Raw genomic sequence first — 27,791 nt, 5'->3', positions numbered from 1 at the left:
GGTATCTGGCTATGTTGGAGTTCCCCATTTGAGGTTTATATTACTTTTATAACTGTCCTGTAAGTTTGAAATTATTTCAAAATAAAAAGTAAAAAAAAAAAAATGTGCTGACATTTAGTGGAAGAAACTACCACTTCCCAATATTGCACAGCTCAGAGACTGATACAGAGCAGGAGCACTACAATAAAACATAGAACAATTACAAGCTGTACAGGCCAAATGGTCTTAAAAACAAACCACGTGCCTTAACCGGATTAATGAGGAGCTCTGTTAACAGGTCCAATCCAAGTCCCCCAAACTTTCTAACACATCACATCACAATCATCAGTAGGCCCTGGTTATAGACAAAACACCTGATCCTACTGGCCATGAATCTCAGATTTCAGATGCTGTCAGATGGTGAAAATAACTTCAGGACAGCCTTCCTGATTTCAGGAATGGTCATGATGGGCCTTATAAATTCACCAAGTATTGTGAAAAGACTATTTTTCATCTCTACAGTGAAATTTTGGGGGCTACCACATTAACACAACCTGAGTAGCGAGGCACAAGTTTTTGTTGCTTTGGCATTTTTTGTGCACATGTATAGACACAATGCAAACATCAAGCATTGGAACCCCCAAAGAACTTTACTGTGTGATACTGGAAGTTGGGCATTGCATCAAAAAATAAAAAAATTTCTGGCCTACTGGTACCAAAGATGATGGATGTAATCCAGAGCAGCTCAAACTGTGGCACCAGGACTTCAAGACGTCCTCCTGGTTCATGGCCATAGTTTTGTTGGGAATGATTAACCTATGGGGTGCAAGTGCTCAGTTGCCAGTTGAAGTGTTGGCTGCCTATTGGGACTCACTGGAATATTGGAATAATCTGTTGTGATGATGAAGAGAAAGCTGGCTCAGATAACTACAGCCTCAAGAATTACTGGCATGGACTAGCTGCAGATAAGTAGGTGGCCATAGAGGCAAAGGACTCAGAGCAGGTTGCCTGCAACTGGCTGAGAAGTCAGGCTTTTGTGACACATCTCATGCCCCAAGTTTGAGGAAGATCACTCAAGTGTACTCTACTAAGTGAGCTTATAATACCTGCCACATGACCACATGGGCTGCAAAACCTATAAGTATGCTTTGCCTGTGGTTGATGTAGCCAGCCGCTACAAAGCAGCACAGCCTCAAACCTCAAAAGATACAGCTGAGGTAGCTGTAGCATTAAGCTGCATCTAATAGCATGGTCCACTGATGTGGCTTTAGCTCTTACGTCCATCCTGGGTGTGAGTTCCTGGTCATCATCTACAATTTCTGGCTAAGCATAACATGCACGCCTACTGCAGCCAAGTTGTAAACCACTGTAAGAAGGATATCACTGAGCAGTTTAACCGAACATTTCTGAGTGGCTGTTTGGGGTACAGTATGCCCAGGACCTGCTTTAAAAAATGTTTTTTATTATTAAATATAACATATATACAAAGAAAAGAAAAAAAAAGCAATGATTTTCAAAGTACACTTCAGCAAATAGTTATAGAACAAAGTTCAGAGTTTGTTATTGGTTACCATTCCTCTACTTCAGATTCTTCCTTCTAATTGCTCCAAAACACTGGAGGCTAGAAGAAATATATATATTTTTCTTTTTGTGTGAAAATAACATATATACAAAAAAGCAATAAATTTCAAAGTACATCACAACATTTAGTTGTAGAACAGATTTCAGCATTTGGTATGGCTGACAATTTCACAATTTTAGGTTTTTACTTCCAACTGTTCTAAGATACTGGAGACTAAAAGAAATATCAATATACTGATTCAGCAATCATACTCGTTTGTTAAACCCTATCTTCTCTGTATAACTCCAACATCACCTTTCATCCTTCTCCCATTCTAACTTTTTCATGTTGGAAGGGGCTGTTGATAATATGGGATAGGGGGATGGAACTAGTTGATGCTCTGGAGATGCTGGCCCCTCTGCATTTCAGGACTTCTCTGGGCCAGGGACCCATGTGAAAGTTGTAGGCTTCTGGATATTTACTCTAGTTCATGGAACCTTTACAGAATCTTATATAATTCCCCAGGAATGGTTTTGGTTAGGGGTTGGTAAGTTATGGTAGGTAGCAATATCCAGCTGAAGATTGCAAAAAAGTGACCTCAAGAGTAGCCTCTCAACTCTACTTGAACTCATTCGGCCACTGATACCTTATTTGTTACACTTCCTTTCTCCCTTTTGGTCAGGATGGCATTGTTGATCCCATGGTGCCAGGGCCACAGGACCTGCTTTGAACTGCAACAGATCCTCAGAGTGAGTGCATGTGCCATCATCAGTGACCCCCATTCTGAATGATGATTGGAGGTATTTGATGGGCCAAAAATGTCATCAAAGCTGAGAAGGTTTTGCATAGAAGCCTGTTCTGCCAGCTGGTTGTATGGCTGGCCAAGATGAACCTTTGATCTTGTCTCAAGTTGGACCTTGGACTTTTTCAGTAGAGTATCCCAACACATTTCACAGGCTGATGTAGCATGTGGGTCAAGGTCACAGTGCCACCTTGTCATACTGTGAAAAATGTCAAAGTCAGTAGTGAGCAGCAGGAAACTGGGACACAAGAACAGGTAAGGTGATCACCAAGTATCTTGCAGTCAGACTTCCCATATTTGCTGGATGTGCTTATAGTTCTCATGGATGTCATCGTATAATAATCTGCTTAGAAGGCTTCTCTGGGTGGCAGTTGTGCCTTGCCAAATCTCTCAAAGCTACCAACTGAACACAAAGAATGAATATAGACATTCTGGCAACACAAGAGCTTGAATTTCATCTTACTGCTATGGGTGGTAGCAGTAAGTCATCTAGCCATGGACTGCCAGCAAGCTTGTCTGTGGACTATCCAGGAACAGCAGGCTATTGATGAATGGCAGCTGGCTGACACCAATTCTTCAAGTTGTTGGGTAAGCATGATGTCTTCTTGCCTTCAGTGGACTCCACAGTGCCAAGTGCCTGTACAATTAGGAGCACATCATAGCCTCTGAGGTTGTGAAATATGATTGTCATCTTCATCTTGTCTGGGCACGTTTGCAGCTTGAGGTTACAAGCATTGTGGGCTGCTCTGATTATTTGCTTGTGATGTTACATGACAATGGTCTCCGTTCTTTATCTTCTACTAGGGCTCCACCACAAATGTGGCACTTTATACCTTTGGCAAAGCTGCTCCTATGATTACCATCCATTTGCATATTAGCTTTGTGGTGGAGCTGCTGGTAGATATTGGCTAAGTTTACCAGAAGACATCGCAAGAACACTTCCATAGTGTTTTCTTCACAGTAGAGCTCAAACTCATTGGCATGCCCATCACAGTGCACTGCCACATAACAAGTCACAAGGTTTCTATTCTGCAGTAAACTTCACATTGCTGTGGTCTGGGTTCATGAATATGCCCTTGATTGGAGTGTTTAATGCCTTGAAGTCAGCATGGTTCTGGAATTTGAGAGTGTTTTTATCTTCTTCTGGCATCACTATGCAGTGCAGCTTTCTTCCTAAATCCTGGCAATCGTTAACATGGGTAGCTAGGAGTGCCTCTCTGGAGAAGCTGTGCATGTAACAATGATATGTATATTCAGGTTCATTGTGCTTGCTGTTATGCCTAACTAGTCAACATAAGTCCTTTATCCAGACATGATGATGTGCAGCCTCTCTATCTTAGAACCCTGGGTTGGGTGTGGGACTTTGTTCCAACTGAATGCTTAAGTTTTGACTCTTGAAGTTGTCAATGTCAGTAACCTTGACTGGGAAGCGCATTCCCTTGAACATCAACTTACTGATGTGGGCCTCAAAGATGATCATACAGGCAACTGGGTACAGAGCTGACTGCACAGCCCACTCAAAGTACCTATCATCACTACTTTTCACACTGATGATCATTCACAATAGAAGGTACTTCTGCATTGGGAAGTAATTGTGGGCATGGAATGGCCGATACTGGACTATGCCTGGATCCAATACCTCAATCCCCTTGGACCTCCAGCCAGACCCTCCACTAGTAAACTCCTCTTGAGGCCTTAATATTTGTGCCTTTGCCGTATGGACAACATCTTGGATGTGCCCATGCTGAGGACCAGTGCTGCACCTGAGTGCAATTAGGCTGTCACTGTGGTCAAATTTGACTCTGTGTTGCAGACTTGGTCAAGTGTTAATGTTAGCGTCTCAAGTTGTGTATAGGGACCATTGTAAATGTTATGCCATTGTTGCAGACTAAGGCTTCTTCCAGCTGAACTACTGTGGTGGAGGTCATCTCACTGAGAAATGCAAGTATATCTCCCTCCAGTCTATGTTGCTGTGGTATGCCTGTGTGATAATCATTAAAGGCGCCGCTTTCCTGAAGCAAGATGTAATAGTTGAAGCTGACCCTTCTAACAGAGAGGGTCCCACTTCTCCCAGTTCCTTGGAAGGATCTAATCGATGGTATCACAGTGCCGAGGCAGCACTGGAACCGTCTCTCATGTGGCTGATGCAGAGCTGGCACTGCACTCTGGTGTCATGGCGCTGGGAAGACAGCTTTCACAAGGCAGGAGGCGGCACCCAAGGCGTGGCACTAAGTGTGGCCCAACAGTGTAGTTGTAGAACATAAAACACCTGGTGATACCTGGTTGAGCTATGTAACTTATGCAAAGTATCTCTCTTAATCACATTTGGGGTCGCCTGCAGCTCATCAGGGATGCATCTATATTGCTTTTATTCCCATTCCTCAGTGTTCTGAAGCTTTTGTGAGACTTTCCTGTCTGACAATGCTGCTGACTGAATGTTATCCTCACCTCAATGGCTAGGCACTGGTTCAATGGCACCTCTTCTAAGCAGGGCACGATGCTGGGCACAGTGCTCACTGGTGTAGCTCTTGTTCTATCTTGTGCCCATCCTGCCATCATGAACTGTCTGCATGCTTGAATGCCAATATCAGTTTAGCGGCTGCTCTTACCATAAATGTCTCCAAAAAGAGTTCAGAGGGCCTTCTAGACAGCACAATAGCGTGGGTGTGTGAATTCTTTGTTAATGTGGTGTTGCGAGTGCACAAATGTGTTACAAGCTTGAAGCAAACCTGTCTCACACATTCGACCTGCCTTACCACAAGGTGAAAAAACACCTCCATTGTAAATTCTCTTTTCTCAGACTGCAGTGCCAGTTATTTACATACGTGAGGATGACCACGACTGATGTCTCATGGGTGAAATGTGTGAGGCTAGTCCTGGCAAACCCACGGAGACTAACATCGGCTCGTGGTACATGGGCCCTTTACACCCCTTATATGTCTACTTCAGTAAACTTAGTTAAATCAAGTTGATGGGAGTGTGGAGGTGGGGCAGAGAAGAGAAAACATGAAATGGAGCAGCAAAAATGGTCAGATTTTATCTACTAGGCATTTAGCACAGAGACATGGCCTCTGGTCCAGGGTGGGAGACTCAAAGTGATTTTGAGATCACTCAAAATGATCTAAAAATCATTTACCAAGGATTTATAGATAATGGGAAAAGACGGATTCTCCCACAGTCACAGATTCTCTCTGCATTGCCTTGGAAGTGACAGATCTCAATTATTCTCCCTCCCAAGCAGCAACCCTGCTCCCTTTGGCAGCTGCTTTCTCTTAAGCCTACTCATAAAGCAGTTGATTGGGACCCATGAAAAAGAATCTGTTTTTTGTGTTTTTTGTGTTCTGCTGCTGTGCCTTACTATTTGGTTTTCTTAATGATAACATCTACCTCCAGAGGCAAAAAAATGGCATATATGGATTTACACATGCAACCATTATGAATAATTCTTAGATGATTACCAAGGAATCTTCCAGAAAACAGTATGTAGATGGGAGCAAGCCCCTGGCCCTGGTGCAGTTCCAAGTCTTAAGATATGTTGGTAATGAATGAAGAAGGAAGAGATGGATGGAAAAGCTCCAAGGACAGAATCATGGCCATAGTCAGCCCATCCTGGAACTGGCATAATGTGAGGATATGCTGAACCTCCTGAGAGACCCTAGAATACGTTCAATCATTTTCCTGAGGGCATTCTTGTTTCTGCACACTCACAAAGTCTGAGGTCAGAGCCATCTGCCTCAAGAGAGGAGGCATCCCAAATGCTCAGAATTATTGCCAGCACCTGCCCAATCCACAGTCATCTTCCTGAGTCTGGGGAGAGCAGAGAGGGAAGGGAAAGCAGAGATTTCTATCTGGTGCTCCACTAGATCTTCAATCTCCACTGGGTAGTAGTGGAACCTCTCACAGAAGGCTGGCTCCAAATAATGATACTTCCCTCCTTCTCTTTCACATTCTTGAGATCTCAGAATAATTCACTGCAATGCTCTTTGCTGAATCTCTGCCACCCCATACTCACCTCCCATCATCATGGAAAGAAATGAACCAGTGGTCCCTTGGGTGTTGTAACCAAGCAAGCAGATGCTTTCAAAGGAAGGTAAATGTCAGATGCTTAACTGCATGATTGAATAAAACATGGGATCTAACCAAGTTTCACCCTGATGTAGCCGTACTACATTTTAGATGAGAAAGAAGCAAAAGGATGGAAATAATTCATTATAAGATAGGCTGAGTTAGTTGATGGAGCAGGAAGCAGCACCAAAGTCCCTTGATTCATAGACTAGGCCTTATCTACCTGAAAAGCCAAGAGTGTGGGCAGTGACACTAAGAGCCAAGGAGCAAACAGCCAGGAGTACAGCCTGAGGAAACACTTTGAAAAAAATAAATTAAAAGAAATCCCAAAGCCCTTTGTAGCTGTGTCTGGGAGGTCTATGTTTCTGATGAAGGTAATTCAAAACAAAATGAAAAAATGACTTTGTGATTCAATCTTGCATGTATGACTTGGAAAAGCTAAGATAGGAAGGTGGCAAACAAGCTGTTAGAAATATTGGACCTTCAAAAGCAACAAGAATTGCTGTAACACTGAATGCACTAACAAGAGCATCAGCAGGAACTATTTGCAGGATCTTTTTTGGGGGGTGGGGGTGGGGGGTGTGCATGGTCCAGGAATCGAACCCGGGACTCCCACATGAAAGGCGAGCATTCTACCACTGAACCAAGGATAAACGTTCTTTTATCCTGTTTTAATGGGCTGGGATAATCATGCCAGGCAACTGTCCAGGATCATAAGAAACAAACCAAGGATGCAATCAGTATTGGGGGTTGGTTATCAGACTAGAAACAGAAATACTGAGATCAAGGCAGGGGGGTGAAGCGGATGTGCTGAATAGGAAGTGAGCTCTTACAAAGTAACTAAGACTCAGAATGCAAAACCAAAGCAGGGACACATGAGTTCAGAATCAAAAGTGGTGGCTGGAAGCCCTGGGATTCAGCTTAGATCAGTAGGGATGTAGAAGATTGTGAGTAAAGAGGAGATTGCCAGGAGGTCTTAATCATGAGGCTTTCTCTTCCATCTGGCCCCATCTCCCAAGTTAGGCCCCATATGCCTATGTCTCCATGGGTTCTGACAACCAAATCCCCAGTGTACAAATGAGGAAACCTAAGCAGAGGAAGGTTTGCCCTACTGATTTGAACAGGGTCACAGAATTAGTGAGAGGCACACAGATTAAAATCTTTACCTCTCCAATCCTCTGTTTATCTGTTTACATAAGTAATAAAAAGTGATATGCTTGCATTTTTCAGACACATTTGCAAAGATGGCACCAATTTATAAATAGCTACTGAGTAGGAGCTTAACACAAAGCAGTGCATTCCAAGGCAGTGATTGTTGGGGAACACCTAAAGGGCAGGGAGGCCCAACTCCTTAAAAGTAGGGCCAACTCTCAATTATCTCTATGTGGATTATACTTTGTAAGGTTTCAATGAGAGGCTTTCCTCTCTCTACATTCTTGGGTTTCTTCCCTTATATCTGTGTGAAACTAAGACGAAATAATTGTTTTAGCCTAAGCAAATTACAACCAAGAAGGTAAACTTGTAGGGGAACAAAAAGCTCCCAAAGTTAGTATTTTAAGACTATCTGATGCCTTGGCTAAATAGTCCAAAGCTTCTCTGTCTGAAATAACTTATTAAGGTACAGTCTATTTCTATATAATGAGTGAAATCAACCTAATCCTGCCATTTTTATCTAGCTGGGAAAACTGGAACACCTTGGCCTTTGGCTTGAAGACCAGCCATTTTGCATACCAATTACCAAATAAAGGTCTAAGTTGATTTACAACTTGAACCTGGGTCACTTCTTAGATGATAAGGAATTAAACAAAAGAGGTCTAAATTATTCATCAGGAGAGAGCTAGACCAATGATGACCGACTGACAGATTAGTATAATACAAGAAACAGTTAACTACACTTACTACGTGGAAAACCCCTGAAGACTGATATGGGGGGATACTTTAGAATATCGTCCCATCTTTAAGTTATGCATCAAAGTTGTAGACTTTTCTTTTAATAAGGATGATAATCAAATGATCAAAGCAAGTAGGTTTGAGTAATTCTGAGAGTTTTGAGACCTGATACTGGAAAGTTGCTTTGAAAAAAACGAATAACAACAACAAAAAAACCCTAGATAGGTTTTCTCAATCTTGGCACTGCTGATACTTTGGATTAGGTTGTTGCCGGGCTCTATACTGTGCATTGTAAGATGTTTAACAGCATTCCTGACATCTACCCACTAGATGCCAGTAGCAACCCCTTAGCTGTGACAATAAAAAATGTCTCCTGACACATTGCCAAATGTCTCCTGGGGGGCAAAATCACTGCCAGCTGAGAACCACTGTTCTAGAGATAGTCTTTCTTTAAGACCATGCAAAAAATATGCATATGCTAAAGTAAAAGGAACCGATTCAGGACACTAAATTGTCATGCTTATTATTACATGTGGTTTAGAACATTTTTGCAATATATGCTGAGAGCAAAATTATACTCACTGTGTACAAGAAAACAAAAATCTTTCCACATCAGCAGCAGAGTGAGTTTTGTAAAGCCTTCTGCGTCATATTCCACGACACCTCTAAGTAATAAAAACATACACACAAACAAAAAACTCCCATAAAAATAAGGTATAAAAGAGTATAAATAAGGTTTAAATGCATCAAAATGCATTTAAGGTAAGTGTGGTAAGAGAGGAAGAGATTTGGAATGAGAGCATCTCAGCTTAAGTCATAACTGTGCCTGATAGTCTCTATTATAACCTCAGACAAATCACTTAGGCCTTGGAGCCTCAGTTTCCTCATCTGTAAAGCAAGTATAATATTACTTGAAAACTCTATCACAGTAGTGTGAAAACAAATAAACTAAACCATAAAATCCTATGCAAATTAGGGCAAATTAAGAAATCAGGCAGCAATGACAACTTATGTTGCCAAATTATCTGGACAGTGATTGTTAAATCTCATTTTTGCTGGACACAGTAATGAGCAATGATGATCGCTAAGTTTAGGATTATATATGACTTTTCTTCCACAGAACTTGGAAGTTGTGATCCCTTGTGTTTCCCCTGTCCTCCCCACTGGGTTCAAAACAAAGTAGCCACCTTAGCTTGGAATATGCAGGTTCAAAAGGGAGATGCATACCTCCAGGGGCAGGGAGAACAGCTGCTGACCCCTGAAAGGGCTGGGCAGAATTCTGGCAGGCTCACCGCCCCCATCTCCTTCAAAAGCCGAATGCCTGGGATATTACTGTGACATGGCAATACTAAACCCATGCTGAGAACAGGAATAGTTTCTTTCTTTTCCATCAAAGAGGTCTTTGATGTCCTGAGACATCTCCTTGGGCAAGGCAGGCTAATCAGACCACTGATGTTGAAGACCTCCCAGTTTAAATAGGAAGGGGCAGTTGTAGTCATTATACAGGAAAAGGAACTGAGACATTGAAGGCTAAATGATTTGCTCAAAGATGTGCGATATAGAATTCAGATCTTTTGACTTAAGCCAACAATTCTAATCATCAGTTCATATTCTTTCTTTTTTTTTCCATGGGCAGGCACTTGGAAGTGAACCCAGGTCTTCGGGATGGCAGGTGAGAACTCTGCTACTGCACCACCATTGTTCACCCAGTTTATATTCTTTTTATGAATTTATAATGAACCCAATACGTTATAACACTTAAATCTAAACTTTGTAGATCCTGCATCCCATCAGCAAAAACAAGCACATGTTCTTTATTATCATGCATGTAATACAGAAATATAGTAGTACTTATATAGAATTTTCTAACAGTTGTTCACAATTATTACTATGCTACATCACATGTATAATAAAACATACATAAAATAAACATTTAAAGACAATGTAAATGCATTCCTGGACCATGCCTCACTCCCTAAAAAATGCTTAAAAACAATGTAAATACAATTTCCATATTTTTCTTGTACCCCAAAACAGTGAATCGTGTAACCTGTAGGATGTGTGGTCTCGACTTTCCCTTTGTCCTAATTTCTTCATTTGCTTATTTAAAATTTTAAATTTGTTATTATATAAATTTATATTTATGTATCTCTAAACCTTCTCTGGAGTAAGGTAGGATAGAAACAGATCATTAGAACCCCTTAGGGCCTGGCCACCCCAAAGGGGTAGTAGGCCCCACCTTTGCAGGCATTCTCTGCCCTACTGAGCCGGGCCCCAAGTGGAGCTCGCGCAGGCCTCCGGCTTCACCACCAGGAACAAAGCTGCAGAGCTGCGCGGCCTGCAGCAGCCTGGAGAAGAGGGCGCGCTGAGGGCAGCAGCGGGGGACAGGCCCTGCGAAACTGCAGCACACACCGCCTCCTCCCTCTCGCTGCCTCCTGACAACTCCTGAGCTCAAGTGTAAGCCACAGCTTAGGTGTCTAAATGCTAGATTTCCTTCCCAAACTTGAGTGGCAAAGGGATTTCTGTCAGGAGAACTGAGTCCTAGAGAAACAGAGTTCCCACCATCGAGTTATTGAACTTCTCAGAGTTTCAGGACTTTCTTCAGTAAAATGAATCAACGATATCTGCCCGTGTGCCTCACGTGTACTGTGAGCTGATGGAGGGGAAAGTGCTGTGCAAACTGTAAAGCCTTCGACAGCACGCAGGTGCTATGACCACCACTACTGATATTCTGGGGTCGGTCACACCGCTGCTCCAGGAAAGAGATTTGACTCTATTAATTTACTAAAAGAATGCTAAGAAAAACTGTCTTCCAAAGAGCTTTGGTGTAAGCAACATAGCAGAGAATCAAAGTGGCACTGAAAAGGTAATATATATATATAGGAGCAAAGTGCCATTTTCTTAATCAAACCCCCAAATTATGGTCATATTATAGTCAACTTACGTGCCAAAGTGACTGAGGAAAGCAGCAATATATTCTCTCCTTTTGTGGTATCCTTGAATCACATATTGTACCTGTAATAGAAACCCAAAGCTGAGAAGTGAAGTAGGAAATTTTTAAATGCTTTATTATAAAGAATTCCAGAGATTCAGAAGCAGAAAAGATAGTAAAATGAACACCCATTTCCAACACCTGGATTCAACAACCATGAATGTTTTGCCCGGGTGCTCCACCCAACCGTACATCAACCTACCTATCTCACAACCTAGCAATCAATCTTGTTGAAATATTTCAAAGGACATTAGAGACAGCTTCATAGCTTGTCCCTAAATACATCCATCTCCAAAAATCAAGAATATTCTCCTATATAATCACAATACCATTATCATACCCCCAAAATTTAACAAACATTTTCTGAATTCATCTAGTACCCTGTTCGTTTCAAAATTTCCCAACCATTTCCAATTTTCTTATTTTTTATTTTTAATTGTGGATATATGGCTTTTAAGTCTTCTAATCTAAAATAATACCACCTTGTTGAGTGTGGGTATGTGGGTATATGTGTGTCTAGTTGTGTATATATGTGTGTTCTGCACATACATATGATGTTGACTTTTTAAAGACCCTGACCTAGTTGTCTTATAGAGTGCCCTGCTGTCTAGTTCTGTGGCTGTTTCCTTCCTTTTCCCTCTGTAAAAGGAATTTCCTGTAAACTAGAATATAGAGCTAAAGGTGTGATTGGATTCATGTTAGATGTTTTTGGCGAGAAAACTTCATAGGTAGTCATAAATTTGGTTACTTGGTAAAGGTGGTGAGAGCCAGACTGCCCCTTGTAAAGGATGCTCCCCTTTGTCATAGTGAGTGGTCTATGAGTACCTCTTAAAGCAGGTGAAGATTAAGTTCCCAAAACACCTTTCATGTAATGGCTTTAGTATCTGTTGCAATCCTTATCTGAGTCAATTATTTCATTCAGGGCTCCAAAATGGCAAGTTTTGAATTGTATCATTCTTTCTGCATTTACCAGTTGGCATTCTCTGTAAAGAAGAGCTTTCTCTCATCAACTAGGGCTATTTGGTTATCTGGAACTACAAATCCTACTGAAACATCAGGATAATGCTTAATCCTTTTCAGATTCCTAACATTCAAAATCAGGAGTAGTATAACAGGAGATTTTATTTTGACTTTTAAAAATTTCCTTAGTAGCACCAAATGACAGTTTCTAATAAAAAAAATTGTGAACTTGTAAAGCTAGGCGTCTGAAAGTAAGTCATTTATCCTTCAGCTTCTAACACAAAAATGCATTCCTTACAATGTCCTCATAATGGCTGAGAGAAATAGCAGGAAGGAGAGACCCCCAAAACTGTTTATATTGGCCATAGCCACATTGAGTTTCCATGACTAACAAAAGAGTGAAATAAAGTGATTGAAATAACCTTGACACAATTGGGACCGATAGCTGTATTGTACCCTTTAAAACTAAAACAATTCTATTTATAAAATAGAAGTTTATATCAATTTATAAAAACAGTGCTTACTTTGCAGGCTTAATGTAGGATCAGAAATGTTATTTTGGGAAAAGAAAAACAGATGATAAAGTTTGCTTAAGTGGTTTTGTTTTTAAAAAAGGCTGAAAACAGTTCTTTCTGGATACTTGGTTTTAAAAACAGAAATCCATTTTAACAGAAACAACAAAACTAGCTATAAAGATAGATTCCAATGTAATTATGGAAATTCATTTGAAGAGATTGTTTCTCAGAGCAGCCCATACTGTTCTCATTTGTAGCAAACAGAAGAAAACCAATTTTAAGAGACAAGTAAAATTAATGAAAGGGAACCGATAAGAGAAACCGACTGATTCTTGTACTTCTGGGAAAATGGTATTATAATTTTTTGAGGAAAACGTATGACCAGAAATTACTCTCAATTGGAGAGCTTTAAAAAAGGCTTTTCTTCTCAGTTCTGGAAGACTAAATTTACATTTTTCTCTAATACTGAGAGACAGATTTGAATGCAGTGCAAAATCCAGAATGTAAACAAGAATTCTGTCCTCCGATCAGTTCTGTAGGAGGACAGACGCTGGGGGAATGCGGTCCAATAAGAGGCAACCGCTCTATGAGAATTAAACCCCCTGGAAATCTATGCCAGGCCCACAGACTGCAGAGTTGCCAGATTTTAGTTTCTCTGACATTTAAAAAATAATAATGAAGTCTTTGAAATGTTATTGCACTTTAAATATATTTTCTATATAGAGATGAGATATCTCTTGAATGAGAGAGAAAAACAAAAGATCTATTTTCCAAGCCAACTGGAACATGTCAATAGAAGCAAAGAAAATAGCACTTTGGCTATTAAACTAACTGCGTCACAGTCCATGTGGGAGAGGAAAGACAGTCAGTATTACTTGTGGATTGATGTCTCCAGTTTTCAGATAAATATACTGGTGTGTCATATTAACATGTATATTCCTACACTTTTTGGAAATAGCTGACAATAATCATTAAAGTAAACTCAGCTACTTGCCAATGTAATGGCTCATTAATGTTGCTAACAGAAACCTGCAGAATATCTGATGTGCTTGGGTATAAGACCAGCTGACCTGGAAATCCTGCCCCAAGGGACAGGACTCTAGAAAACTACTACCAGACATGACAGAGAATGAGAAATTGACAATTAAATGAGGTACAGAAAAGCAGAAAGAGATGAAGACAGCTTTCAAAAGAATTATACTGATTATCAACTAATGGCAAACACATACGAGTACACATACAGACACACACACACCAGATAACTGGGAGATAAACAGGTTCTAAAATTTAAAACCATAAGAAGGTGCAAGATCTAGCAAAAACTTAAGTCTTAAGGGAGAGTTAAGAAAAAAGACATTTAAATATTCAGATATGAAGTTCGGAGTTGAAGATAAGACTAGAATAGGATATCACAATCCTAAGAAAAGGAAGAAGTAGGGCAAAGAAATAGGGAGAGAAACAGATAAATTGTAATTTAAAGTAGGAAAGGCAGTTATTATATGAAGGTTGAAACTAAGAAGACTATCTGAGGGGGATGGTACATACATGATGATTCTGGGTACAAGGCACAGAGGAGAAAGAAGGGGAGCCTTGCAAGATGGAGGGCCAATGGACTTGCTTTACCTTGTTGGTGAGCAGGTGGCATACTTGAGGAACATAATCAATGAGACATCCTCCTCCTGGAAAAGCTGGGATATGAAGAGCTGAGGAGCCTCCAAGTGCACTGAAAGGACAAGAGTACAATGGACACTTCTCTTAGGGCTCATGTAACTTAAGAACTGATAAACACAAACAGTCCTGGCTTCTCCTACCAAGGTCTGGCCACCAAGTGCCTAGATTAATGATGACTGGAACATGAGCTTCATTTTATGATTACACTTCTACACTTTAATCCATTTTGTTAAACAAGCATGTTGATGTCACACATCATTAATAATAATGATCTTATCACACAACAGTATAAATTAGTAAATTTTGATTGGCAAGTGTAAATGTTTATACCAACATTAATGAGTTGTGTGTATTATTGAACTACATGGTTTTATACTCTTCATTATGCCAAATTCAGTGCTGGACAAGAAGAAATCATTTATCAAATCATCATTTAGTTACCTGAACGTAACTAAAATGAAGTGATACAATATTGTACCAATGTACTGGGAATAAAGAGACTGGTTTTGCAGCTTCCCAGCTCTGTTATTTTGGGCAACCTCCTTAAGCCTTAGTTTCCTCATTTTTAAAGTGAGGCTGGTGGTCTAGAGCAGGGGTTGTAAACTCCAGTGTCTACCCAGCCCAAGCAGCAATGCAAATGAAGGGAGAGACTTGGTGAGAACTGTAATGAGCTGGAGATTTTGTGCACAGTGGGAAGAGCTTATTCCTTTTTAGCACCGGCCTGTTGCTTACAGGTAGGGGTGCATTCTCATTTTTCTAGCGAATTCAGAAATTCAGATTTTTGCATGTAACCTCTCATTTTTAAAATTGTGATAACTCAATTTTTAAAAAAATATTGTGCTGTCTGGTCCCATGTCTATGGACCAATATGAGCAGAAGTTTGCAACTTCTACTCCAAGGAAACACTGACATTCAATTCATGTAAGCAAGAGAATAAACTCAATAATCATTGATCCAAGCACTAAGATACAATGTTTGATTCAAAAATAGTTTCCAGAAACTTTCAAGGAGATTCCACTCAGTTTAAATTATCTAGCATATGATTATTAAAATTGTTCAGAACCTTACAGCATGCATTTCATATAATATCACCCTTAATCTTGATTTCAGTGTCTCTCTTACTCTTACTTTCCTGTTGCCCTAATTCATTTTGCTTATTTTAATTGTTAATTTTGTTTTAATGTATATGTTTCTAAAAGCCTCTTAAACCCTCTCCGTAATATAATGGGATATAAAATGACCCCTAAAATCCCTTATTGTTGTGATTTTTCATTATCCATCTTCCACAATAATGTTGTAAATGAAAGCAAAAGGTGTCACAATAACAGCTTTGAAAATCATTCCTAAAGTGTTTAAGACACATTGACTAAGCCTAGGGTTTGTGATAACAGGGAACAAATATAAAACTATTAAAAAGACTCCAAATCCATCCCTGTCTCTCTCCTTCCTACACATTTCTAAAATTAAATTTTCAGGTAAAAATGAATTATATGTTTATTATGATAAGTCTTCGTTTATGGGAATGAAAAATCCCCCAAACAAACAAAACCGCAGGCAATATGAGGAAGTCATTGTGGAGTGGAAATATTCACTGTTGGCTTTTTCTACATAAATGATACCTAGAAGCATGACAACTCTGACAGTGAGAAAATTATAAGACAGCATTTGACTAAGCATGACATTAATGAATCATCTATTCTCTGCAACTGCAAGACCATCATTTCCTTTTGCTACTTTTCAAGTAGGAATTGGATTAGATCTTGTCTAAACTCTGAAGAAGGCTAGGAAAATTCTTAAGACTTCCTGGGCACCAGAGGAATGCTATTTGTCCCATCTTTTGCTTGCACAGGGGGCACACATATAAGTGGAAGGGTCTAATAGTTCCATTGGGATGGAAAACGGGTTAAGAAGAAAATTGTATAGCACAAGAAAAACAAACCCAAAATTTATATTTATATTCAATTATCTGTGTATGATAAAGAATGTCAGGATCCAAGCTACTCATAGCTTTCTTAAAGGAATGATCCTTGACATTAACAATAAGATTCTGAAAAAGAAAATATTTGGACAGTTGGCCGGAATAGATTGTAATGGACTTTGACCTGTATAAAATATTACAGAGTAAGTCCTTAATCATTCATTAACCTGCTGACAAGGAATGAAAATAGTTTGTGGATAATACTCTAAACCTGACTCTCTCTGCCAATATCATCTCATTCTGAAAAACAGCCATTAAATAAAAATTACCTTAAACAAGAAGCAGAGGTGTAGAGAAATCTGGAGACCAGCTTCTGAGCTGCTAACCCGAGGAATGGTTAACCCATTTTCTGTCCCCTGCTTCTGTGATTAGCAAGAACTAGTACTTGTTGCTAGCTGCTTTCTCACATTATCTATAAATTAATCCTCTCCGCAATTCAACAAGGTGGGGATTATCAGGAGAAGAAATCCAGGCTCAGGGAGAGGAACAAATTTCCTCAGGCCAAGACAACCAGACAGTGTTAAAGCTGAGGTGTGAACGTGGGTCTGCCTGTCACCAGAGTCCATGCTGTTTCTGTTGAAATATGGCGCCTGCCTGAGGGCAGGGGGATTTCCATCATGAAAGGGCTGTAGGGATGGGAAGACACAGTGGGCCTGGCTGTCATCAGCTGTGCCAGGATTCCAGTGATGAAAAAGCACTCTAGAGGTGCCCGGTCCACCACCACCATTACAGCAGACGCTGATGTACACCTCATCTCCCTCACAATTTTACATACAGTAGCAGAGCAATCTTACTGCCATTTTTTTTCATACATGTGTAGTCCTCCATCCCTACCATCAAGCACTTAGGTGCCCATGAACTTGGACCAACCATCCTGTCCTGTCTAATTATGAATCACTTAGGTAGTATGCGGGTAAACCTTGATGTGTGAAGCACTTCAGATACTATGAAGAACAGTTCTAAAAGCGTTTGTTTTTTAAAGGATGCTTATTTCACCCTTTATTTAATTAAGTAGTTTCTTAGCTTGTAAGGGCTGAACCTAACATTCAGTGGCACACACTGATAAGTACTGCTGATTCATGTATAAATATCCGCCTTATGGGTAAATATTTAACAGTCTTGCTATAGCCTGGATGTTGCTCTGATCACACTGAATAAACAAAGACAAGTGCCATGAAATAAAAGAACTACTGTGTTTTTAAAGTGTGCAAGATGAGGGAGATAGCCCTTGTGATCACTAATTATTTAGTATTCATGAGTCAAAATATATTGGGCTGAGCAAGTAAAACAGAAAACTCACCATGTGAGTGCCAGGGCTCACTAGGATATTCCGAGGATTGCAGGGCTGGCAGGAGAGAGGGCAGGGGCTGACTTACGCTCTTAGTGGCTGAGCTGGGGCTCAGGAAAGGGGTGAGGAGGAGACGAAAGGGACCAGTCAGTGTTGGTTCTTCTGATTTCTAGAGTGGTGCAGTGAGAAAGCAGGGGTAAAAAGTAGAGGAAAAGTAAATGGGTAGGCTAGGGCTCAGGCTGACCTTGGCAGAAGAAAAGGGTGAAAAGGGTGAAAAGGGTAAGTATCTTCTGTGTCTTTATGGATTGAAATGAAACATGGAATTAGTTGATAATTCTTAGAAATGCAACTGAATTGGTGGATATAAATTAGAAGGGCAAGGCCAGAGTTTGAGAAACCTTTCTGACAGTGGGGTTAGTTAAATACACTAAAAGGTAATCAGGAAACCATTTCCAGGTAGTCTCTTTGGCTTTAAATGTAAGAACTGTCTATATTAAACATATTAATAGTATTCTTTCCCATGCAAATGCTGGAAATAGCCTTTTGTCACTATTGCTGTCTGGAAATATTCAGAGTGACTCTAATATTCAAGGCTTGACTTGGTTATAACATGACAGAATAAAGGAAATATTTTTGAGTATTTTAATATGGAAAATGCAGGGAGTAAGCTTGTCTGAAAGCTTGACTTGGGACAATGGGGTTTCATATTTGACCCATTATGGAATAGTACCATCCTCCCCCGTCATGTTTACTGAGCAAAACATAATTTGGCACTGGAGAAAACCAGAAGGGCCAGTGGTTCTCGTTATAATTCTTGCTTCTGCCAAGCCTTCTTTCTTTGGTTCTACTTAACTTTCTCACTGGTAATATTACTTCTCTCAAAAGAGACTTATCTCTCTCAGAGTGGTAAAAGGATTAGAGTAACAACTAGGGATATGCTAATACTAAAACAGCACCATGCAGTCCAAGAGAGACTTTATTCTTGAACGCCCCTTCTTTGTGTGTTCTATGTCTAAGAGTCTGTTTGTGGCACTGTCAGAAACACTTGGGCCAGCCTCAGCATCCTTTCTTGCCCCCGAATTGGCTTCTGAGGGAGAAGGAGTTGATCTAGCCACCTACTCCACTCTATGAGTCAGGACAGTGTTAGGGGTCAAAGCAGAGTAACGGGGAAAGTCCTGCTTGGTGGGTGGAGACAAGCTGCCTCTAGCCCGCAAGCTAAGGCAACTCATAAGGAAAGGTATGCCTTCAGTTCAACTCAACACTAACTGTATGCCTATGTGTAAAGACCTGTTACCCAATCTAAATGTGTGACTTAGAGCACTACTGATAAGGCCCTTCAAGGGAGAAGAATGTCAGGGACCTCAAGAATCTGGGGCTCTCTATACTACCAAGCTATGTTTCCTGGCAGCCTGCAAAGAGAGGCATTACAATGAAACAGAAGCCACTAATATTGACTGAGCATCCACTTTTGCCAGACACTGTACTAAGCACTTCACCATCTCTAAATCTCACAAGAACCTTATGAAGTATATCTTATTTTCCCAATTTACAGACAAGGAGATTGAAGCTCTAAGAGTTCAAGTATTTCGTCCAAAATTACCCAGTGAGTAAATAGTAGGGAGGGGCTTGAACCCAGGCCTCTCTGCTTCCAAAACTTATGTCCTTCCCCATTAGGAATTCCTTCATAGAAAGATGGTATGGAATTTTTTTTTTAACTTTTTAAATTGTATAACATTACATATATACAAAGAAAGAAAAAAGCAGTAGTTTTCAAAGCACTCTTCAACAAGTAGTTAGTTATAGGACAGAAGAAAGATGGTATGGAATTTTTAAAAATTTAATCCTCTACTGAAACAGCAGTATGAGTGGCCAGAATTGTTCTCAGTTTTTATCTATAAAGTTCATCACCCTGCCTACTTTTTCTCACCTTAAGACATCATGTCACAATAAGCTAACTTAGTAGGATTAAAACAAACATCATTTATAGATTCTGCAAACCCAGAGAGGAATTAATAATAAACTACCGAATGATTCTGTTTTGTTTTTTCACCTAACTAGATTTTTTTTTCTGGTAAGGCATTTTCTAGACCTGTTGTTAGCCCTCATAATCAGGATGGGTTCCAATATGGAAAAATCTCCATGAGTGGAAGAGCAGGAAGAAAACATATAAAACAGGTGATCAAATCCTAAAGAACACCTAGGGCAATATATAAGATTCTACAAAGGTTCCATGCACTAGGTAACTTTTCAGAAACCTACAACCTCCAGAAGGGTCCCTGGAACAGATAATTCCTAAAACATAGAGGGCCCAGCCTCTCCAGAATATCAGCTAGTTCCATCTCCCTACCCCATATTACTAACAGCCCCTTCCAACATGAAAATGTTAGAATGGCCATAGCCCAAACATCCCTAAAGAGTGGGATAGAAAGATCAAAAGTGATGGTGGAGTTATACAGAGAAGGTAAGATTTAACAAATGGGTATGGTTGCTGAATCATTATACTGATATTTCTTTTAGTCTCCAGTATCTCAGAGCAGCCAGAAGTAAAAACTTAAAATTGTGGAATTATAGTCCATACCAAACTTTGAAATCTGTCCTACAACTAATTGTTGGGCTATGCTTTGAAATTTATTGCTTTTTTGTATATATGTCATTTTTCACAAAAAAGAAAAAAAAGTTTATTGTGATGATAAAAAAATATTTATTCCTCCTAGCCTCCAATATTATGGAGCAGCTAGAAGGAAAAATCTGAGATGATGGTATGGTAGCACACGACAGACTCTGGGATCTGTCCTGTAACTACTTGTTGAAGAGTGCTTTGAAAACTTCTTGCTTTTTTTCTTTTTTCTTTGTATATATGTTACATTATACAATAAAAAAAAGCTTAAAAAGGTGATCATAATGATGATTTTTCCTACAAGTAGGAAAAGCAAATTGGGGGAAGTCACACTGGGCCATAGGCTTTAAAGCATCACTGTAGGTCTGGCTATATGACATTTATGACTCATCTAATCTTTTCATTTAATACACTTCACAGTGTAAGTTGGGCCTTTATAGAATGTTATGAACTGTTTCATGTTTCCCACTTTTAGAGGAACATATATAAATGGGAATGTTTTGAGATAACAATAAATATGATTAAGTACTCCGAAAATGCTCCTCTTTGGAGCAAATCTCAAGTTAAAGTTGAAATTGTTAAGTTAAATAATGTAGGAGTTTATAGAATTATTAAATAAATAAATTTTAAAATGTGAAGGCATATCATATGGATAATTTTGACCAACTGTTCTCTGTTTAGGTGTGATATAAATGAGAAGAGTTTTAAAGGTAATAAGAGGGATTTGGTTGGTAAAATCAATTCTCTACAGAAGGAAGTAGTGAAGAATAATTCCATTTATTAAGCACTATATGTGTGCACTACGCTCTATGATATTATTGACTCTTTACACCAACCAATGAGAGAGGTATTATCCCATGTGGTGACTGCCTCTTACAGAAACTAAATAACCTCTCTGAAGCCAGAGAGTGGTGAATGAATTACAGTGGCATCTAAATCCAGGTCTTAACCTAAATCTTGCAAGTCTTCAGTTATCACTTTGTAACTTCTAAATCCTTATCTGCAGACTTGATATCTCCTTCCAAATGCATCAGATTCAACAGGCTCCTTCAGCTAAGGTGTTTCAAGCAGATGCCTAGATTGACTAAACCCTCAAGGCTGTTTCTAGGAACATTTATTAAATTTATTTAGGCCCTGAACTAAAGAGATTTGTGCCTTTTTCTTTTTAGGCAAAGGATCAGCTGGAAACCTGGAAGAATTGTAAGGGGCAGAGGCCTCGATGGACCTTTCCAGCTGAGAGAAGGTGGAATGTAAGCAAGGAAACTTCACATTTAAACAAATACAAAAGGTGGGACTATTACAATTGCAAACAGACTATGCCTAAAGACATGAAAACTAACCAGGTTTTTGTTCAGAAATGTGTTTTTTAGAGTTTGTTAACATCTCAAAAAAGCCTCTAAGGGCAGTAATCTTAACAGATGTCCACCATCAGGATTTTGTTAGCATGTGGAAAACCATTTTAAGTAAACCCCAAAATACAACAATGGACTTAGCAGATGTTGTTCTATTAAGATTTGGTATGAACTACTTAAAATGATGTTCAGATACTCAAGACACGAACAGGCTAAGGGAAAGAAAAGCTTTCTTCCCCTTGTGGCCTCTTGATCACTGGCATATTACCTGATGTTGATTCCATAACAATTTCTTTAAGAAGCTAAACTATGTTCAAATACCAGCGTTCAGGAATGAGTGAATTCACTGTGTGTTTGTTAAAAATTTCCAACTTTAAGCTCTACTGAGTGGCTTTACACTCTGTCATTATATAGGTATAAGTTCTTTTCCCTACAAATTACCTTTAAAATTTAACATTTCTATTGAAAAAAATTCAATGCATTAAATAGGCACACTACACTAAATATGTACCTCCCCCCTTCACTGAACACAGGTTTTAATGATGGTAACAGGAAAAATGCAGAGAATAAGAAAAATCCCTCTGCTTTATGAGCACAGTGAAGGGTATCACCGGATTCCTGTCAACTGATATTTACTGCAGACTCAGGGGCATGCACAGCCCGAAGCTTCTTCATGGAGGCATTGCTGGTCTCTGCACTCAGAGAGCTAAGCTGCAGGCAGCTGGAGCTTGGCTGAGAGGCTGCACACAAAATCCAGATGAGATCAGCCTGGGTATTGGTACATAGCACTTTATAATTCATTTGAATGTGCTCCCCATTTGATTTTCTACAACAGTCTTACAGAGTAAGTAGCAAGTATTAATATACTATTCCTTGCACAGATGAGAAAACTGAGAATTGAGGTGAATGACTTGTCCAAGGTCTCAGCTGGTTAACAGTTATACTGGGATTGAAATCTCTTCTCTGCATTAGTGGTTCTCAAATTCATTTACTTGAGAATTATCTGGGGATATAAAATAAAAAAATAAAAAAAAGAATCATCTGGGGGCTTATTAAAAACTCAGATACCCAGGTCCCACCCCAGTCAAGCCAATTTATTAGGTTCAGCAGGTCTGAGATGGGACCTAATAGTCTGCATTTATCTGGTTCCCTAGTACATGCAGATGCAGGTGGTTCTCACACCACTCAAGAAACACTACTCTGCACCTCACTCTGGGGATTACAACACAGGGACTGAGAATAGAGGGGAGAAGGTAAACAACAAACTTCCTTCCATTTTCAAGGCAGTGGGTCACTGACTATTTGAAAAGTGCTGTGGGCAACGGGAAGGTGAAGAAAACATAGGCATGCTCTTAAGGAGTCTAAGTTCTAGAAGGGGAGAGAAGACATTTATGCAAACAGAAACAAGGTAATTAATGCTAAGTGTATACATGGACAAAATGAAGTGCGGCTGCATGCAAGTAACCTGAGGGCCAGGCAAGAAGGCAGTCCTATCAAGACTGCAGCTGGAAGTAATAGGGACACAGATACTATTTAACAAGGCAAGGCAGAGGATCAAAGGCCAGGACTCGGGTCAGGAACTCGGTGGTGACAGCAGACCATGCATGGGTCTTGGAGCACACTGAGCATCTTTTTTTGCCCCAATGAGAAAAGCGTATTTCATTTTTAGGGCTGTCCATGGTTTCTAATAATAGGGCACCTGCCTGCAATGGAAGTAAGAGGAAGGCAGACCCTGATGTAATACTAATGGCGAACTGGGCAGACAAGAAAAACTGAGGCTAAAAACCAAACAGACTGTGGGATAGATTTGGCCCATGGGCCAGTTACTGACTCTTTATCTAGGATTATAGGCAGAGAAAATTTTAACAGTTCTATGGATGCTGAAAGCAGAAAAAATTATTGAAGAAGAAATATAGGTTAGAAGATACTTCATTAGTTTAGCAAAAATGAAAACCAGGCCCTTTGGTCAAACCTCTTAGAAACTCTATTTGATCAGCAGGTAAACCATACGCATCAGGGTTTTTCAGGCAAGGGCAAGGTGAATATTAGGCAACTCGAGGCCTGTGGGAGTTCTCACAAGAATGCAGGATGGTAACTGTGTAACAGAGAGCTATTTATATGATCTCAAATGAAGCTTGAGGCATATTCTGATGCTTTTTACTTCTTTGCTAGGTGAAAAAGCTGCCTACAAAAGTTCCTCCCACCCAAAATACTAGCTGTTAGTTGGTGACTGATCCTCAGAAATATTAAGATGAATCATATATGCTCTTTTCACAGTGCAAAAAGAGACAATTTTATTTAAAACTCAGAATATGTCACTTTGAGTAGTCACAAACCACACAATAGAAAAGCTACCCAGCCTTAAAATTGTAAATAAACAGAATTCTGTTCCTGCATGGAAACTTTTTTTTTCTCATGGGATCCCAGTTCTTCTCTTTGGACTTGCCTCCGAGGTTGGCTGGTGTTAAAACGTGTTCAGTCCCATAATCTGTTCATGGCAGGCAGCCTTTGTTCTCATCTCTTGCTCAAGTTGCCACTCTACCCGCTACGGCCGGCTTATGGCCTCCATGTCTCTACTACCCTCAGCCTGGGTAGGCCTGAAAGGTGCCAGCTGACAACAGAGCCCAGTCTGTACCCAAGCATAGGGAAAGGACTCCCATATTTCATTCTGCTTCCTGTTTGGAGAAACAGGTATTTTTGTCTTTGATCCCTAAGCTCTGTTTTCTTTCTCTTGTTACTAAACAGTCACTCCGTATCCCGTACCATTCTTTTTTCTTTTTTTTTTTGCAACTTCATCATTTTTTCCACATTGCACCGTTTGGCACAGAAGGAGGGAACCACATCAAATAAAGGAATGCAACCGCAAAAACTGCTTTGAGAAGCAAGGCCCCAGATTTTTTTTTTTTTTTTTTTGTCAATTTACCATTTTTGGACTTGTTCTCCCATAATCAAATCCTCCCTATCGTGTTAACAATGTGGTGGTGTGTCAAAGCATTGGAATTCTGCTTCAATCAGCAACCCAGAGCTTAACAGAAAACGAAGCAACAAAATGTTGGTCTTACTGTTAACCGTCAGCAGGGCCTGTACTTAGGGTGGGAATGTTGGCTTCTTCATGGCCCATGGGCCAAAGCTTCAAAGTTTTGTGTGCTCAGGAGAGGCAGAGACTTGGCTGTTTCCTAGGCCTCTGCCACTGCTAGAGAGACAGTCACTCCAGGCCCCACTAACTGGAGAACGCTGCACTAAGCCACTGCAGTTTTGTAAGCCAGAGAAGAGTTGAGACCAAATTCCCTGGTAAAAAGTCAAAAGCGGAATTCATCTTACTGGCAGCGATTCCCTGGCCAGGCTCTATGACACCCTTGATGACTGTAGTTATCAATAAAGAGCTAGTAAAAAGTTAAAATTTTCTTCCCTTTTATTTTAATCGAAAACATGGCTCCAACGTATAAACCATTTATGGACAACAATAAGATGCCACCATTCCAAAATATTTGAGAATCATGATTATATATACCCTCAGGATATATGTGTCACAGTTAATGTTTAACAATAGCTGGCTGATATTCATCATGAAAGAATAGACCAGTTAGAGGTTGATTACTCTTGATTTAATGATTTTTATCTTTTGTGACTAACCTGGTAAATTAAACTGTTCATAACATGAAGCCAAGTATTTTTATTGTTGTTGTTTTGGTTTGGTTTGCATGAAGTAGTCACCAGACGTTTTGGTTAATGTTGGGAATTAGCCTGCTCGTGAACACCGTCCGCAGTACATATAAGCAGTCAGCAGAAGAGCCTTGAGGCAGTGACACTCCGCCTCTATCTGCTACAGCACACCCAAGTAATGTGACATACCTCCTGAGATTCTCTTGGGGAGAGGGGAAAGAGTGGGAGAAACATTCCCCCCTCCCCTTCCATCTCTGTTCTAGGGTAGGGTATAAGAGTCTTTGAGTGGAGAAATGCCCTATTTGGAAAAAACCCTATAGCTGGTTTGATATGGACTAAAAGGGCAGATTTTCCAATTGCCAAGTCCCCTTCCCCCCAACCCTGGTATAGGGATCACTGAGTCAGATATACAGAAGGAAGAGTCCTCTAACCTTAGAAGTTAAAGACCTTCTCAACCAATAGGCTACATGCAGTACTTCTCATTTTGGCAACATTTAGCCTGGCCCCATGTCATTTCCAGTTGCCCCCTGATCTTCCTGTCCCTTATCTCCCTCTCCCTGCCCCGTGACACACACCATAGCGGCACAGTATGATAAAGTCAAGGCAGTAGATAATGAAGAAAAGAAGGACAGAACCAAAGCGAGAGGGCTGCATGCAGGCACTTTCTTAGAAGCACTCCTCTCTCTCCTCAGCATTCTGCTGCTAGGCTGATGGGCCAAGCCCAGGTGCCTGGCTCCTGGTGCCAGCTGCCGCCCCAGGAAGTGTCCACAGCTGTGAGGAAAGGATATATCAATTTGCCAAAGCAGGACGCAGATACTAGATAGGGGCACTATACCCCTCCAAAGAATCCCCACCCATCCACGTAGGGTGCTCCAAGGACCCACCAGAAAGCAGGAGGAGCCGCTTTCAGGAGCAGATTGGGGAGAGGGGATTGAGGATAAAGATGACAAAAAAGGACATTTGAAAATTTGGAGAGGTAAGAAAGCTAAAAGCATATTCAGTATTTCATCAAAAATAAGATGGATTCAACATATTCCTATCATCTAAAAAAACATTTCATCTTACTAAATAAATTGTTTACTTACTAATGGAGAAAGTGGGAGTTCAGTTCTGTTAATACCCATCTGTGCAAAACTGGGAGCCTGCTTCTGAATATCATAATTTATCTACCTATATTTTTATTTTAAAAATACCCATCAATTTCAATGCTATTTTTATCAAATTCTCTAAAATAGATCATTCAAAACAGCTGCAAGAGTAAACAAGGGCTTATCCATTCCCAGACAAAGACTGGGGCAGGCCTGAGAAGCCCAGGAGGGCCAGGAGGAAGGCAAGCTTCCACGCTGCTTACAAAGGGGGATCTGTGTGTGCGGGGGAAGTCGTCACTCAAGAAGGCAGAGGTGTTTGCATTCTGAACACAGTGGCACCAGATGCAACAGAAGGAGAAAGGTCACAGGTTCTGGCAAATTCAGACAAGGACAATGTCAATTTAATTGGCCTAATATATTTGCGGTTGGCCTAATACTTTCTTAGAAAGCCATTTTCTTGGTTGCCAGAAGTTTGATTACTACAGTTTCCTTAAGCTTTCAGAATAAAAACTTACTCAAAACTTACTACTAGAGGAATATTAATAGCATAAAAGGCAATGTAAACATGACAAGTAGAGAGCTATATGGTTGAACCATAGCTGTTAAATGATGACTCCACAGTATGTGAATGTCTCAATATTGCATCAGTGGTATCAATGGGCCTGAAGCAATTTCACCCAGATAAACTCAGGCAGAAGAACAATGTTAAGTAGACCTTTTGGTGTAAGGATCCAGTTCAAGGCACTTTTCACTCGCAGGAGTCCTGGTACTCTCCCAAACCAAAAACCCCATAGAATTCTATATAGATATTTTTCGTTTTAAAGGAGAAAGGCAGGGAGGATCCACTATCTTCTGAGTGACCTGGAAGACCCTGAATATCAGAGTGCACAGGACCGAGTGGTCTACCAGGCCCGCCTTCAAAGCTTCAAGCCACTCAGGAAGGGCCCAAGGCCCCAGGCTCGCAGATGCACCTCCCTTTCCCGATCGGCTGGAGACTGCTTCTCAGCAGAGCCAGGGGCTGCCTGGACCAGCTCTCTTTCCTGGGTGCTTTCCCATTTCATGAGGAACTAGCCTAGTAGTCAGGGTCACCCCAGAGCAAGGGAGGCACTTAAGCTCACTCACATTACATCTCAAACTAGCATACTCAGGCCTACTCATTGCCTGGAGCAAACACACCAACTGTCCTTGAGACTCAGTGTATGGGTCAGGTCTATTCTGAGAGAACTGAGCCTCCTTGGGAGGGTTGGGGTTGGTGCCAAATGCTGAAGAGAACAAATGACAAGTTCAGATAGGTAGGACCAAATCACAAATGTGAACAACAAATTTTAAACAATTTAAATATCTATTGATTGCGGAGTTGAATACATTAT

The 27,791-nt window shown here is 40.4% G+C and overlaps 1 protein-coding gene and 1 long non-coding RNA gene across 9 annotated transcripts in view; one reads left to right on the top strand and one right to left on the bottom strand.

Moving 5' to 3' along the window:
- Positions 1 to 27,791, bottom strand: part of BABAM2 (BRISC and BRCA1 A complex member 2) — a 626,549-nt gene that overhangs the window by 113,354 nt on the left and 485,404 nt on the right. For all 4 annotated transcript variants that reach the window (XM_077152478.1, XM_077152476.1, XM_077152480.1 and 1 more), the window contains 3 exons: positions 14,388 to 14,487; positions 11,242 to 11,312; positions 8,880 to 8,962 (listed from right to left, as the gene is read on the bottom strand). In XM_077152478.1, the coding sequence (XP_077008593.1) occupies positions 8,880 to 8,962; positions 11,242 to 11,312; positions 14,388 to 14,487 (254 nt within the window). The remainder of the gene's footprint in view (positions 1 to 8,879; positions 8,963 to 11,241; positions 11,313 to 14,387; positions 14,488 to 27,791) is intronic.
- The window catches only part of LOC143677024 (uncharacterized), a 156,949-nt gene that overhangs the window by 12,585 nt on the left and 116,573 nt on the right, over positions 1 to 27,791 (top strand). For 3 of the 5 annotated variants that reach the window (XR_013172347.1, XR_013172345.1, XR_013172346.1), the window contains exons 2-3: positions 9,934 to 9,969; positions 21,488 to 21,606. This is a non-coding gene — a long non-coding RNA (uncharacterized LOC143677024). Of the gene's footprint in view, positions 1 to 9,933; positions 9,970 to 21,487; positions 21,607 to 22,203; positions 22,673 to 24,415; positions 25,218 to 27,791 lie in introns of those variants that run through there. The other 2 variants (XR_013172348.1, XR_013172349.1) reach the window with 2 other exon arrangements.

This window comes from Tamandua tetradactyla, chromosome 3 (genome assembly GCF_023851605.1).
Source record: "Tamandua tetradactyla isolate mTamTet1 chromosome 3, mTamTet1.pri, whole genome shotgun sequence".
Classification (NCBI taxonomy): Eukaryota; Metazoa; Chordata; class Mammalia; order Pilosa; family Myrmecophagidae; genus Tamandua; species Tamandua tetradactyla.
The sequence above is the reverse complement of the archived record's forward strand: the minus strand, read 5'-3'. Positions and strand labels throughout refer to the sequence as shown.